Source organism: Ochotona princeps, chromosome 33 (assembly GCF_030435755.1).
Source record: "Ochotona princeps isolate mOchPri1 chromosome 33, mOchPri1.hap1, whole genome shotgun sequence".
In the NCBI taxonomy this organism is placed as follows: domain Eukaryota; kingdom Metazoa; phylum Chordata; class Mammalia; order Lagomorpha; family Ochotonidae; genus Ochotona; species Ochotona princeps.
In genome coordinates, this window is record NC_080864.1 from 4,011,713 (window position 1) to 4,026,399 (window position 14,687).

The 14,687-nt window shown below is 67.2% G+C and overlaps 1 protein-coding gene across 3 annotated transcripts; it reads left to right on the plus strand.

Annotated features, from left to right (window-relative positions):
* The first annotated feature begins 292 nt into the window (after positions 1-292).
* On the plus strand, positions 293-14,658 carry ABCA7 (ATP binding cassette subfamily A member 7). 3 transcript variants are annotated; one of them, XM_058658080.1, is made up of 47 exons: positions 298-467; positions 1,031-1,109; positions 1,201-1,294; positions 1,431-1,572; positions 1,683-1,795; positions 1,917-1,975; positions 2,064-2,144; positions 2,604-2,814; positions 3,080-3,219; positions 3,307-3,423; positions 3,529-3,678; positions 3,900-4,129; positions 4,339-4,515; positions 4,597-4,819; positions 4,908-5,129; positions 5,228-5,429; positions 5,567-5,677; positions 5,812-5,983; positions 6,070-6,201; positions 6,283-6,422; positions 6,524-6,661; positions 6,890-7,074; positions 7,161-7,233; positions 7,326-7,528; positions 7,676-7,724; positions 7,825-7,905; positions 7,999-8,129; positions 8,227-8,351; positions 8,433-8,534; positions 8,762-9,049; positions 9,147-9,179; positions 9,268-9,445; positions 9,534-9,703; positions 9,880-10,057; positions 10,406-10,521; positions 10,907-11,051; positions 11,396-11,519; positions 11,656-11,785; positions 11,859-11,979; positions 12,059-12,121; positions 12,359-12,465; positions 12,591-12,732; positions 12,990-13,124; positions 13,661-13,764; positions 13,860-13,952; positions 14,054-14,294; positions 14,407-14,658. In XM_058658080.1, the coding sequence occupies exons 2-47, from the start codon at positions 1,044-1,046 to the stop codon at positions 14,557-14,559; spliced, it is 6,390 nt and encodes a 2,129-aa protein (XP_058514063.1). In that variant the 5' UTR covers positions 298-467; positions 1,031-1,043; the 3' UTR covers positions 14,560-14,658. The 3 variants fall into 3 exon arrangements, 2 of the variants coding, with proteins under 2 accessions (XP_058514063.1, XP_058514064.1); XM_058658081.1 differs by having other exon boundaries at positions 7,834-7,905; XR_009244474.1 differs by lacking the exons at positions 12,359-12,465; positions 12,591-12,732; positions 12,990-13,124; ... (2 more) ...; positions 14,054-14,294; positions 14,407-14,658 and having other exon boundaries at positions 293-467; positions 11,396-11,479; positions 12,059-12,084.
* The last annotated feature ends 29 nt before the right edge of the window (positions 14,659-14,687 follow it).

Consider the following 14,687-nt stretch of genomic DNA (forward strand, 5'->3'; position numbering starts at 1 on the left):
AGGCCGGACAGCTCCGAGGTTCTTCCTTCCAACTAGGGGTGGCCATTGGCACCTGCTCTGCCCTTGCACTCGGGGGACCCCGAGGATCCCCCTGTTCCCACGGGCACCGCTTTGGGCGGCCACGCCACATGGGGAGGACACCCCAGGGAGCACCCCGGCAGCCTGCGGGCGTGCGGGCCCTTTAAGAAACCCGGCTCGGAGCGGCCTGCTCAGGTCCCGCCTCCTCCCTCGGCGCTCGCGGCGATGATTGGGCCAGACTTTGAGTGGCAAGCGGAGCGGCCTATCGCAGCGGTTGGGTGCGTCCGCGGGGCTCCGAGATGCTTGGAAAGGCGCGCCTGGGGTGGGGGGGCGCTGCTTAAAGGGGACGCGCTCTCCGGCGCGTCAGGGCGCTTCGAGGACCCGGGAGGAAGGTGAGAGTGACCCGGCCCGGGCAGAAGGTTCGAGACGGGAGCACGCGGGACGGGCAGGCAAGTTCCCGGGACCGGGGGGGTGCTGGCCGAGCCCCCGGCTCTGCATCGCTCTTCCCGAAGAGTGGACAAGGAGGGCGCAGGACGTCCAGGGTGGGTGGGTGCGTCCCCCTGCGGCCCGCTGGTCATGGTGTAACCCCAACTTTCCGAAGCTTCCCCTCATCCTGTGTGACCCTGGCCTGGCCGCTTCCGGGTGCCGGGCCGTGCTGGGCGGTCCCCCCTCTTCCTCTGGGCTGCAGGGGAGCCTGGGCAGGTGGGCCACCTCTGTCCCTCCGGGAGCTGCTGCGTGGGCCTCAGTGTGCACGTCTGAGCAATGGGATCAGACGCGGCGAGGCAGCGGGGTGCAGGGTGAGGGGAGTGGGGACTCTGGGAGGAGAGGGCACTCAGGTGCCACCGGCTGACTGTGCTGGGTCCACACTGGGCGAGACGCCCGCACGGGTGGCCCCCACCTGGGAGGCAGGTCCTTCTCCTTCAGGGCTCCCAGGAACCCCTGTACATGCTGGGGCAAGGGCCCAGCAGGGCGAGGGTGTGGCCTGAGCGCCCTTCCTTGCCCCCTTGTCCAGCCCCGCCGCCGCCATGGCCTTCCGCACCCAGCTCATGCTGCTCCTCTGGAAGAACCTGGTATATCGCCGGAGGCAGCCGGTAATGCCAGGTCCCCCGGGGTGGGGGGTTTGGGGGTGTCTTGGGCGCATCCAGCACCCCTTCCCACACTCACCTGCCCCTACACCCCCAGGTCCACCTCCTGGTTGAGCTGCTGTGGCCACTCTTTCTCTTTTTCATCCTGGTGGCAGTGCGCCACTCGCACCCCCCGCTGGAGCACCATGAATGTAGGCCTGGCTGACTCCCCCGGGGGTGAGGGGTGTCCCTGGGGCAAGGGCGACCCCTTCCTCCTCCTCCTCCTCACCTGGGCACTGCCCAGTGCAGGCTGGATGCTCGGGGCCACAGCCAGCCTTTATTCCCCAGGCCACTTTGCCAACAAGCCATTGCCGTCGGCCGGCACCCTGCCCTGGCTGCAGGGCCTCCTGTGCACCGTGAATAACACCTGCTTTCCGCGGCCGACGCCCGGCGAGCAGCCCGGCCGCCTGGACAACTTCCAGGATTCCCTGTGAGCCACCAGGGGCAGGCAGGGGTGCGGCCTGGCCAGCGTAGGGGGGCTGGGTGTGGCCATGCCCCACCCTGCCTGAGCCCTCGCTCCACCTCCTGCTCTGTCCCCAGGGTTTCCCGGATGCTGGCCGATGTCCAGGTGGTGTTGGGGGGTCCCAGTGCCCGCCGGACGCTGGCTGCCCTGGGGAAGCTGGCTCCACTGCTCAGGGCCGCTGGCCTGACAGGTGAGGAGCTGGTGGTACTGGTGTGGACAGCTCCTTGCCCGGTGAGGTGGAGGGCTCTGGCCTAACTGGCCATGGCTTCCCGACCCCACCTGACCTCCATCCCACGTTCCTGTCCCTGCAGCCAGGCCACGGGATTCCCTTCCACCGGCCACTCAACTGCTACAGACGTTGCTACGAGGGGTGAGCTGGCTGGCCCTGGCCCGTGGGCTATGGCGGCGGTGGCTGGGAGTGCTACGTCACGGTCACCCTGGGCTATCTCTCTTTTCAGGAACCCCTGGGCTCCAGGATGGGCCCAGCACAGGAGGCTGTGGGCAGCTTGCTGGAGGCCTCCGAGGGCCTGGCCCAGGAGGTGAGCCTGCCCCACCCAGCACTGGGCAGGCTGCCTGGGGGCATCCCTGGCAGGTGCCTGGCCCTGATTAGGGTCCCCGGGAAGGAGACACTCAGCAGCTGGGGAGGGGCACTCGCCCTCTGGAGAGGTGGCACTGGGCATTCGGGGTGGAGGACACTGGGTGTCCCAGGAGGGGGCACTTGGCATCCAGGGAGGGGTACTTGGCATCCAGGGAGGGGCACTCGCCCTCTGGGGAGGTGGCACTGGGCATCCTGGGAGGGGGCACTTGGCATCCAGGGAGGGGCACTCGCCCTCTGGAGAGGTGGCACTGGGCTTTCGGGGCGGAGGGCATTGGGTGTTCAGAGCAGAGGGCACTTGGCATCCAGGGAGGGGCACTGGCCCTCAGGGGAGGGGACAGTCGACCTCTGGGAGGGGGGACACTCGGCGTCCTGTGCCTCCTCCCTCCCTTCCTCTCTGCAGCTCCTGGCGCTGCCCAGCCTGGCCGAGCTGCGGGCGCTGCTGCAGATGCCCCGGGCCCCCGGGGTTCCCCTGGAGCTGCTGTGGGGCGTCTTCTGCAGCGCTGGGGGCCCCAGCAGCCCCGGGGGCCTCTCTCTCAACTGGTACGAGGCTGCAGACCTGAAGGAGTTGGTGGGGTCCGAGCCGATGCCTTCGCTGCCGCGCAGCAGCCTGAGTGAGTGGGGGACAGGGGGAGGGGAGCTGGGGCGGGGCTAGGGGAGCTGGGGCGGGGCTAGGTAGTGATGGGCGGGGCTAGGGGTGATGAGGTGGGGCGGGGCTGGGAAGCTGGGCAGGGCGTGGGAGCCATGGGATGGGAGCGGCCTAGGTGAGGAATGGGGCGGGGCTAGGAGCGGGCGTGCTCGCGACTCCAGGTGGGCGTGTCTGTGGAGTGGGGGCGGTATCTGTGGTGGGCGTGACCTCAAGCCGCCCCGCCCCCGCAGGCCCCGCCTGCCTGGAGCTGCTGGGGGACCTGGAGCATCAGCCACTGTCCCGCCTGCTCTGGCGCCTGCTGAAGCCGCTCGTTCAGGGGAGGCTGCTGTTCGCGCCGGACACGAACTTCACCCGGCAACTCATGGCGCAGGTGAGGGGCCCCGGGGGCAGCGGGGCTCCCCGATGTGCGAATGGCCTCACCCGGCCCTGATTGAGTGGACGGCGTTGGGCCCTGCAGGTGAACCAGACCTTCCAGGAGCTGGCCGTGCTGCAGGACCTGCGGCAGGTGTGGGCAGCGCTGGGCCCGCAGGTCTTCACCTTCCTCAACGACAGCAGTAACGTGGAGCTGCTGCAGGTGAGGCCCGCGGGGTGCGTGCTAGGGTGCTGGGGTGTTGCCTCCCTGGGTCAAGGGCCAATGCTGCTGACCCACGTCTCCCTGTCCCCCACCCCTCCACTGCAGCAACTCCTGCAAAGGCGGGACCAGAGCAGTCAGTCCAAGCAGGCAGAGGCCCTCAGAGCCTTCCTGGACCCCAGCCATGGTGGCTACAGCTGGCGGGAGGCTCATGCAGACCTAGACAGCCTGATGGACACTCTGGGTCGCATGATGGAGGTGAGGGTAGACAGCCTGGGTGGCCTCCGGTGCAGGGGGAGGACCGAGAAATCCCAGAGAGAGGCGGGACAAGCCCAGGGCCTCACCCAGGCCTGGCTGCCCTGCTCGCCCCACAGTGCATGTCCCTGGACAGGCTGCAGTTGCAGGCCAGGCTGAGCCCAGGGTCTCACCCGGGCACGGCCTGACCCCATTTAGCCTGACCCGTCCTGCCCGCCCGGCAGTGCGTGTCCCTGGACAAGCTGGAGGCCTTACCCTCCGAGGCAGCGCTGGTGTCCCGGGCGCTGCAGCTGCTGCCGGAGCACCGCTTCTGGGCTGGCATCGTCTTCCTGGGACCTGAGGACCCCCTGGGCCCCACTGAGCTGCCCACAGCGCATGTGGGGCCTGGCCACGTGCGCTTCAAGATCCGCATGGACATTGATGATGTGACAAGGACCAATAAAATCCGGGACAGGTGGGCGGGGCTGGAGGTGGTGGGCGTGGCGGACTTTAGATCCTGTGCTGGACTGCATGGACAGGGGCGTGGTGTGCAGAGCCCAGGACATCTTGGGTGGGGTCTAAGCTGTGAGGATGTTCGAGGTGCAGGAGGGCTGAGGTTGGGGGCCAGTGATGGGCGCGAGCACCTGCATCCAGAGGTGCGTCCCTACCCAGACCCTCCCGCAGGTTCTGGGATCCCGGGCCAGCGGCAGACCCCTTGGCCGACCTGCGCTACGTCTGGGGCGGCTTCGTGTACCTGCAGGACCTGGTGGAGCGCGCGGCCGTCCGTGTGCTCAGCGGCTCCGAGCCCCGCGCCGGCTTGTACCTGCAGCAGATGCCCTACCCGTGCTATGTGGACGACGTGTGAGCACCAAGCGGGAGTGGGCACACCCGGGGTCTGCACCCCTTGGCGTCCCCAGCCTGTCACCACGCTCTGCGCCCCAGGTTCCTGCGCGTGCTGAGCCGCTCGCTGCCACTCTTCTTGACGCTCGCCTGGATCTACTCGGTGGCGCTGACCGTGAAGGCCGTGGTGCGCGAGAAGGAGACGCGGCTCCGCGACACCATGCGCGCCATGGGGCTGGGGCGCGCCGTGCTCTGGCTCGGCTGGTTCCTCAGCTGCCTCGGGCCTTTCCTGCTCAGCGCTGCACTGCTCGTGCTGGTGCTCAAGGTGGGTGCGCCTGGCCTGCCTGGGGGGCTTGTATGTGCGCACCTGGCAGGTGCACAGCCCTGAACATCCTTCCCGTCTCCACCCGCAGCTGGGGGACATCCTCCCCTACAGCCACCCAGCAGTGGTCTTCCTGTTCCTGGCGGCCTTTGCCGTGGCCACGGTGATTCAGAGCTTCCTGCTGAGCGCCTGTTTCTCCAAGGCCAACCTGGCGGCCGCCTGCGGAGGCCTCGCCTATTTTGCCCTCTACCTGCCCTATGTGCTATGCGTGGCCTGGCGCGACCAGCTGCCTGTGGGCGGCCGTGTGGCCGCGGTGAGGCCTGCAGCAGGGTCCCCCAGGGTGAGGATGGAAGTAGGGGTTCCTCAGGCGCTCTGGAGCCGCCCCCCGACCCACCTGTCCCCTTCCCACAGAGCCTACTGTCGCCCGTGGCCTTCGGCTTCGGCTGCGAGAGCCTGGCACTGCTGGAGGAGCAGGGTGAAGGCGCACAGTGGCACAACCTGGGCACGGGACCGGCAGCCGACGTCTTCAGCCTGGCCCAGGTCTCCGGCCTGCTGCTGCTAGACGCAGTCCTCTATGGCCTGGCCACCTGGTACCTGGAGGCCGTGTGCCCAGGTGGGGAGCAGGTGCTGGCCAGGGAGGAACTTCATGGAGGGGAGGGTCTCTGGAGGGGCACCATCCAGGGAGCTCCCTCGTCTGTGTGGTCAGAGCCCAAGGGGGTCCTCAGGCACTGATGGGTGCTGCTCCCCCAGGCCAGTACGGGATCCCCGAGCCCTGGAACTTCCCCTTTCGGAGGAGCTACTGGTGCGGGCCAGGACCCCCCAAGGACCCTGCCCCGCCCCCCGCCCCAGCAGATCCCAAAGGTGAGAGGCCCCTGTGAGGGAGGGGTTTCCACCACGCCCACTCCCCCCTGCAACCCTGGCATCCAAAGCCCCTCCCAGCCCCAGGTGCCAGGGCCCCCAGTGCCCACACACCTCCCTTGCATCCGTTCCCAAAGTGTTGGTGGAGGCAGCCCCACCCGGCCTGAGTCTGGGGGTCTCTGTGCGGGGGCTGGAGAAGCGCTTTCCCGGCAGCCCCCAGCCAGCACTGCGAGGCCTCAGCCTGGATTTCTACGAGGGTCACATCACCGCCTTCCTGGGCCACAACGGCGCCGGCAAGACAACCACACTGTGAGTGGCCCCCTGGGGGGGCCGAGTGCTGCGCAGGGGTGGGGGTGTGTTGGAGGGAAGCTTCTGAGATGCCCCTCGTCTTCCAGGTCCATCCTGACTGGCCTCTTTCCGCCCAGCGCGGGTTCTGCCTTCGTCCTGGGCCATGACGTGCACTGCAACATGGAGGCAGTGCGGCCCCAGCTGGGTGTGTGTCCACAGTACAACGTGCTCTTCGACCTGTGCGTCCCCGCGGGTGGGTGGCCTGGCATGGGGAGCCCTGCAGGCCGTGGCAGGTGCAGCTGACCCTGGACTGACTGCAGGCTGACTGTGGACGAGCATGTGTGGTTCTACGGGCGGCTCAAGGGGCTGAGCGCGGAGGCTGTGGGCCCGGAGCAGGAGCGGCTGCTTTGCGACGTGGGACTGCTCCCCAAGAGGGCAGCACAGACCCGGCACCTCTCAGGTGGGGTGTGGGAGCAGGGATGCACTCAGGTGGAGAAGGCAGCATGCCGTGGGGACTGACCTGGAATCTCACCCCAATCTCCCCACCTGCCCGCTGCCCAGGAGGGATGCAGAGGAAGCTGTCGGTTGCCATTGCCTTTGTGGGCGGCTCCCGCGTGGTCATCCTGGACGAGCCCACAGCCGGTGTGGACCCTGCTTCCCGCCGTGGCATTTGGGAACTGCTGCTTAAGTACCGGGAAGGTTAGGGGTTTGGGGGAGTTGTCCTGAGGGTCCCTCTGGGTTCTGCTGGGGGGCCAAGCGGAGGGGCAGCATGGGCAGGACAGGAAGGACAGTTAGGTGGGTGGGGTTCTGCAGAGGGTGGGGCTTAGCAGCAGGGACAGAGGAGTGTTGAACGAGCAGTGTGGAGGGAAGGGACCAGACAGGCCTCTTGCCCTGGTCCCCCACACCCATCCGAGTCCCCACGTGCAGGCCGGACGCTGATCCTCTCCACACACCACCTGGATGAGGCAGAGCTCCTGGGGGACCGAGTGGCCGTGGTGGCCGGCGGCCGCTTATGTTGCTGCGGGTCCCCCCTCTTCCTGCGGCGCCACTTAGGCTCCGGTTATTACCTGACTCTAGCGAAGAGGCCGCCATCCCTGTCCACCCCTAAGAAGGTAAGCGTCATCAATCAGAGCTCCCCTGGTCCCCAAGGCTCTGCCCAGCCAGGTGGTCGGGACAGTGGGGGCCCCTCTGTCCACAGGGTGATGCTGATATGCCAAACGGGCCAGATGTGAGGCAGGAACAGGAGCCTGGTGGCCAGGGAGGAACAGCTGGTAAGGGCCAACCCTGGGTGGGATGGAGAGCTTGGTTCTGCCTGGTTTGCAGGGACCCCGAGGGTCCCTGACGCACAACCGTGTCCACGCAGGTGTAACCCAGCTCCTGGCCCTAGTGCGATGCTCGGTGCCCGGTGCCCAGCTGGTGGAGGAGCTGCCCCATGAGGTGGTGCTGGCACTGCCCTACACAGGTGCCCAGGATGGCAGCTTCGTCCAGCTCTTCCAGGATTTGGACAGGCAGCTCTGCGAGCTGGGCCTCAGTGGCTACGGGATCTCTGATACCAGCCTGGAGGAGGTACGGGGTGGGGGCTGGTGGTCGCCTGGCAGAAGCGGCTCTGTGAAGGACAGCAGGACAGTGAGGGCATGGGAGGAGAGAGGATGGAGCACGCATGGGGGCCGAGCCTGGAAGGAGGGGGACCCTGAGCCCCGCCTACCTCCCCAGATCTTCCTGAAGGTGGTGGAGGAGCACCGAATGGATGCAGGCCCCGAGGGTATGACTGCGGCTTTCTGACCCCTGACCCTGGCCTTAGGCCACATCCCACCCACTGTGAAGTCCCCCTGCCCCCAGACAGCTCCCCTCTGACCCCACAGAGGCTGCAGATGGCAATGCCAGAGGACGCCCGGGGCTCAAGATTCTGCCGGAGGAGCCGGTCCTGGAGGACGGGGAGGCAGGTGAGTGTGCCCCCAAGGCCCCATGGCCCCACGGCCTCACAGCTCCTCTTCAGGGGCTTGTACCCAGCCCGCTGACCGTCTCCTTCCCTGCAGCCCTGCTCGGTGCTGGGCCGGGAGCGACAGGCCGAGTCCAGGGCTGGACGCTGACCGCCCAGCAGCTCCGGGCCCTGCTGCTGAAGCGCTTCCTGCTGGCCCGCCGCAGCCGCCGGGGGCTCTTTGCCCAGGTGAGAGGGCATGACCCAGGTCGGGGGGCGGGGCACACTGACCAGCTCCCTGGGCAGCCACTGACCTGCCCGGGGCGCTGACCGGCTGCTCCCATAGATGGTGCTCCCTGCACTGTTCGTGGGCCTGGCACTGGTTTTTAGCCGCATCGTGCCACCCACGGGCCTCTACCCGGCCCTGCGCCTCAGCCCTGCCTTGTATGGCAAGCACGTCTCCTTCTTCAGGTGGGTGCAGGGCTGGGCGGGAGGATGGGGGCCGGTGGGCATGGCCCTGAGCCCACCACGCCCGCATGCACTTGCACACAGTGAGGATGCGCCGGGGGACCCTGACCGCGCCCGCCTGCTGGAGATGTTGCTGGCCGAGGCTGGGCTGGGCAACCAGGGCTTACCTCACAGCGGCTCACTCAAGTGAGCACTCCGCCCACCCCAGGCCCTCCCATGCCGTGCCTACTCCCACTCCCCACCCCTGCCTCCCCCTCTTAATCCCTTCCCACCCCCTCCTATCCCCACGTCTGCCCCCTCCCCTCCCTATTCCCCCACCCTACTCTCTCTCCGTCCCACCTGCCTGCCCCCTCTGCCCTCCTCCTCCCCATCTCTGCCTGGGCACCCAGAGCCCTGCATGCTGACCCCAACAGGCCATCACAGTGCCAGTCACCCAGTGCTTGCCAGTTCCTGCCGCCAGAGGTTCCTGCTGTTGTGGCCGAGACCTTGGCCAGTGGCAACTGGTCCCCAGAGGCTCCATCCCCGGCCTGCCAGTGCAGCCAGCCTGGTGCCCGGCGTCTACTGCCCGAATGCCCAGCCACTGCTGGTGGCCCCCCGCCCCCGCAGGCGGTGGGCAGCTGGGGGGAGGTGGTGCAGAACTTGACGGGCCGTGACCTGGCTGACTTCTTGGTCAAGACGTACCCACGCCTGGTGCGCAAGGGGTGAGCAGCTGCCCAGCACTTGGTTTACCTGTAGGGGGTTAGCTGCACCACCCCACCTGTTCCCTCACGCCACCTTCTTCCCTTCCCTCCGCCACAGCCTGAAGACAAAGAAGTGGGTGGACGAGGTCAGGTAAGGAGGGCCCCTGCCCGTTTGCATGGCCTCACACTCCTGCTCACCCTGGGAGTTCACCTCCCCTCCCCTCTGCCCCACCCTGCAGGTATGGGGGCTTCTCGCTGGGGGGCCGAGACCCCAGCCTGCCCTCGGGGCACCAGGTGAGCCACTCACTGGAGGAGCTGCGGGCACTGCTGAGCCCCACACCCGGCGACGCCCTGGACCGTGTCCTCAGCAACCTCTCAGCATGGGCACGCGGTCTGGATGCGTGGCATGGTGTCAAGGTGGGCCCCAGGGGTGGTGTGGCTGGCACAGCCAGGAGCCAGCCCCATGATCCTGACCCTAGTCCCCGGACCCGACCCTCCCCTGCAGGTGTGGTTCAACAACAAAGGCTGGCATGCCATGGTGGCCTTTGTCAATCGAGCCAACAACGCGCTGCTCCAGGCCCGCCTGCCACCCGGCACTGCCCACCAAGCCCACAGCATCACCACGCTCAACCACCCACTGAACCTCACCAAGGAGCAACTGTCTGAGGCGGCACTGTGAGTGTCAATGGCAGCAGGGGGTGGGCAGCTGGGCAGACCCCACCACACCCTCGGCAGGCCAGGGCTCTGCTTGAAGCCTCCCTGCAGTCCCTGTCTGGCCGGGACCCCCTGCTTCCTGGGCATGGGGGCAGCAAGGCTTTGTCCACCCTGAGTCCTGGTCCTCTCATCCCCAGGATGGCCTCCTCAGTGGACGTGCTGGTCTCCATCTGTGTGGTCTTCGCCATGTCCTTTGTCCCGGCCAGCTTCACCCTGGTGCTCATCGAGGAGCGGGTCACGCAGGCCAAACACCTGCAGCTCCTGGGAGGGCTGCCCCCGACCCTCTACTGGCTGGGCAGCTTCCTCTGGGACCTGGTGCGGTGAGGGTGGGGGGAAAGGGGAGTTCTGGGACGAGGGTGAGGTCATCTGTGTCTGGGAAGGCAGGGTGTAGCTGTGCTCCTGGGGGGTGGAGTCCAGCAGAACTACTTGGGTGGGATCATCTGTACCTTGGATGGCGGGGCCAGCTGTGCTCCTTGGGGGCGGGGTCTAGCTGTGCTCCTAGTGGATGGGGCCATCTGTGCTCCTGGAGGGTGGGGGCCCTGTTATTTCTCACCCTGCCTCTCCTGGGCATGGGTCATCCAGGCTGTGCTGGGTCAGTCTTGGGGTCACAGGGAGCCTCATGCCCACAATTGGAGCAGAGTGTTGGGGTCTCCCCCCTCACAGTGTAACTACCTGGTACCTGCCTGTATCGTGGTACTCATCTTCCTGGGGTTCCAGCAGAAGGCATATGTGGCCCCAGCCAATCTGCCTGCCCTCCTGCTGCTGCTGTTGCTTTATGGGTGAGGCCCCTGCTCCCTCTGCTATTGGGGGTACTGGGGGAGCCCTCTGGGGAGGATGAGGAAGTCCCAGTCGGGGAGGAAGCTGAGTCAAGGCCTTGGAACATCCAGTGGCTTTAAAAGCTCATTGGGGGCTCGGCAGCGTGGCCTAGTGGCTAAGGTCCTCGCCTTGATCCCATATGGCCGCTGGTTCTAATCCCGGCAGCTCCACTTCCTCTCTGTCTCTCCTCCTCTCAGTATATCTGACTTTGTAATAAAAATGGAATAAATCTTTAAAAAAAAAAAAAAAAAGCTCATTGGGTTGTCAGCCTTGTCACAGCAGCCCAAGGCCCAGCAGGTGGGAGGGAATGTCGGTGTCCCTCCCCATGACTCCCGCTGTCACCCACAGCTGGTCCATCACTCCACTCATGTACCCGGCCTCCTTCTTCTTCTCCGTGCCCAGCACGGCCTACGTGGTGCTCACCTGCATCAACCTCTTTGTGGGTATCAACGGCAGCATGGCCACCTTCGTGCTGGAGCTCTTCTCTGACAAGGTGGAGCAACTGGGAGAGTTCAGGGGCTGAGGAGGGCTGGGACAGGGCTGGGCTGGGGCTGGACTGTGGTTGGACTGAGGCTGGGCTGGGCTGGACTGGGCTGGGCTGTGACTGGGATGGGCTGTGGCTGGGATGGGGCTTGGACTGTGGTTGGACTGAGGCTGGGCTGTGACTGGGATGGGCTGTGACTGGGATGGGGCTGGGACTGTGGTTGGACTGAGGCTGGGCTGGGCTGGACTAGGCTTGGCTGTGACTGGGATGGGCTGTGGCTGGGATGGGGCTGGGACTGGCGTGGCCAGCAGGCTCGGGGCCCTGAGCCTGCCACCTCTTTCCACCTGGAGCAGAAGCTGCAGGAGGCAAGTCGGGTGTTGAAACGTGTCTTCCTCATCTTCCCTCACTTCTGCCTGGGCCGTGGGCTCATCGACATGGTACGGAACCAGGCCTTGGCAGATGCCTTCCAGCGCTTGGGTGAGCATTGCTGGAGTGTGGATGTGACTGGAGGCTCCCAGGGACCATCCTGGAGTCAGCACTTCCCCCCACCCTCAGGTCTGGATACCCCTGGAGGGGAAACTTCCATTCTGCCTTGGGTCATCTGTTTCCACAGGAGACCAGCAGTTCCAGTCCCCACTGCGCTGGGAGGTGGTTGGCAAGAACCTGCTGGCCATGGCACTACAGGGGCCCATCTTCCTGCTCTTCACACTCCTCCTACAGCACCGCAGCCGCCTCCTGCCCCGGTCAGCAGGGTCTGTGGGGCATGGGCAGCAGGGGTCAGCTGGGCTCCCTGCCCACTCGTGTGTCTGTTTCCAGGCCGGGGCTGAGACCACTGCCGTCACTGGGGGATGAGGACAAAGACGTGGCCCGGGAGCGAGACCGGGTGGCCCGGAGGGACACTCAGGGTGATGTGTTGGTGCTGAGGGACCTGACCAAGGTGGGTGAGGCAGAGCAGGGCTGGGGGCAGGGCTCCAGCTGGACCCTTCTCCTTTTCTAGGACCCTCTATCCCTTGCAGGTGTACCGCGGGCAGAGGGTGCCTGCAGTTGACCGGCTGTGCCTGGGGATCCCTGCTGGCGAAGTGAGTGCAGGGGCAGGAAGACTGCCCGTCTAGGGCTTTGCCCCCCCCGCCGCCCATCCCTGCCCTGGGCTGCGTCCTGGCACCTATTGCCAGTAACTGGCCTCTTCAACCACCTCCACTTGACTGGGGAGCTTCAGTCCCAATCCTGTGTGCGCCCCACCCCTCCTGCCCACCTTGAGCGTGGGGTGCAGGGGCCCCAGGGCTCAGGCACATGGGCCCCCACGGGCATCCACACAGTGCTTCGGGCTGCTCGGCGTGAACGGGGCAGGGAAGACATCCACGTTCCGCATGCTGACCGGGGACACACTGCCCAGCGCGGGTGAAGCCGTGCTGGCAGGCCACAGGTGAGGGGTAGCACCCCCACACCCCTGTCCTGGATCACACTGGTCCGTGAGATCCCCCGCCCCCCCCCCCGGGTTTGCTCAAAGACCCGGCTGGTCCTCTGAGTGACCTGTCCCCCACCCGGCAGTGTGGCCCTGGAACCTGAGGCCGCACACCGCCGCATGGGCTACTGCCCGCAGTCGGACGCCATCTTTGAGCTGCTGACGGGCCGCGAACACCTGGAGCTGTTTGCGCGCTTGCGTGGAGTCCCAGAGGCCCAGGTAGCCCAGGTGAGCTCGCTGGGCCACGCCCCTAGGCCCGGCCCCGCCCCCTCCAGCCTGGTCCAATCGGAGGGCTTACTCTGCCTCAAAGTTCCGGCCCCGGCTCCCTGTCCCACGTTCCCCTGGCCCCACCCTCACATCCACTGTAACCACGCCCCATATCAATATATGCTCCGCCCACACTCTGGTCCCACCCTTGCACGTGTTCAAGCCCCGCCCACACTCAACCCGGCCCCGCCCACACCGGCCCTCGCCCCGCCCCGCAGACGGCCAGCTCCGGCCTGGCGCGCCTCGGGCTCAGCGCATACTCGGACCGGCCAGCGGGCACCTACAGCGGGGGCAACAAGCGGAAGCTGGCGACGGCCGTGGCGCTCGTCGGGGACCCCGCCGTGGTCTTCCTGGTGCGTGGGGGCAGAGAGGGGACCGGGACGGAGAAGGGCTAGAGCTGGACCAGAGAGGGAGCCGGAGCTGGACCATAGCAGGGGTGGAGAGGAGATCGGGACTGGACAGGGGCTGGACCAGGGTGAGGGCAGAGAGGGGCAGGGGCTGGACCAGGGTTGGAGAGGGGGCTGGAGCCGGACAGGGGCTGGGCCAGGGCTGGAGAGGGGGCTGGAGCTGGACAGGGGCTGGACCAGGGTGGGGGGTGAAGAGGGGCTGGGGCTGGACCGGGGCTGGAGAGGGGGCTGGAGCCGGACAGGGGCTGGACCGCGGCTGGAGAGGGGGCTGGAGCCGGACAGCGGCTGGGGCAGGGCTGGAGAGGGGGCCAGGGTTGGACAGGGGCCGGACAGGAGCTAGAGAGGGGGCCAGGGCTGGACAGGGGCTGCACCGGCGCTGGAGAGGGGGGCCGGAGCTGGACCGGGGCAGGGGTGATGCTGGGCCAGGGCTGCACAAGAGCGCGGCAGCAGCCCCTTGCCCCTTTCCCTCCCCGGCCACGCAGGACGAGCCCACCACGGGCATGGACCCGCACGCGCGCCGCTTCCTCTGGGACAGCCTCCTGGCTGTGGTGCGGGAAGGCCGCTCCGTGGTGCTCACCTCGCACAGGTTGGCCCAGCGCGCTCGGGGCCCAGTGGGGTACGAGACGGGGATCGGGTGAGGAGCGGTGGTGGACGGTGCAGCTCACGGTGTCCTGCCCGCAGCATGGAGGAGTGCGAAGCCCTGTGCACGCGCCTGGCCATCCTGGTGAACGGGCGGTTCCGCTGTCTGGGCAGCGCGCAGCACCTCAAGAGCAGGTGTGCACAGGGCCTGGCAGGGGTGGTGTCCCAGGGTGGAGGGTGGGAGATGCGACGTCCGGGCGGGCACGTGGTTAACTCTGGCTCTCCCCCGCTCGAAGATTCGGGGCAGGACATATGCTGACCCTGCGGGTACCTGCGGAACAGCACGCGCGGGCGGTGTCCTTCGTGGAGGCTGCGTTTCCTGGTGCCGAGCTGCGCGAGGCCCACGGCGGCCGGCTGCGCTTCCAGCTACCGCCGGGAGCGCGCTGCTCCCTGGCGCACGTTTTTGGGGAGCTGGCGGCGCACGGCGCGGAGCACGGGGTGGAGGACTTCTCCGTCAGCCAGACCACGCTGGAGGAGGTGACCACGTGAACGCAGCAGCCGAGAGGGAGGAGCCGGGGTGTGGTGGGGCGGCGCGGGGCAGGGTGTGCCGCCGAGGCTGAACTAGCGCATCTCCCGCGGCCTGTGGCAGGTATTCCTGCACTTCTCCAAGGACCAGGGCAGGGAGGAGGAGGACGCGCAGGACGATACGGAAGCGGACCCCTTGCAAGCACAATGTGTCCAGCGCCCCAAGCGCATCAGCAGGTTCCTGGAAGACCCCAGCATGGCAGAGACCGTGCTCTGAGCCTTCCCCTCGGGCGGGCCTCTGCGGGGACACAGGGGGGAGCGTCCCCCAGCTCGGAGAAGCCCCGCTGCCTGAGGAAATAAAGGAAATGCTGTTGTGTGGGGGTGTGCGCTCGTGTCTGTGTGGGC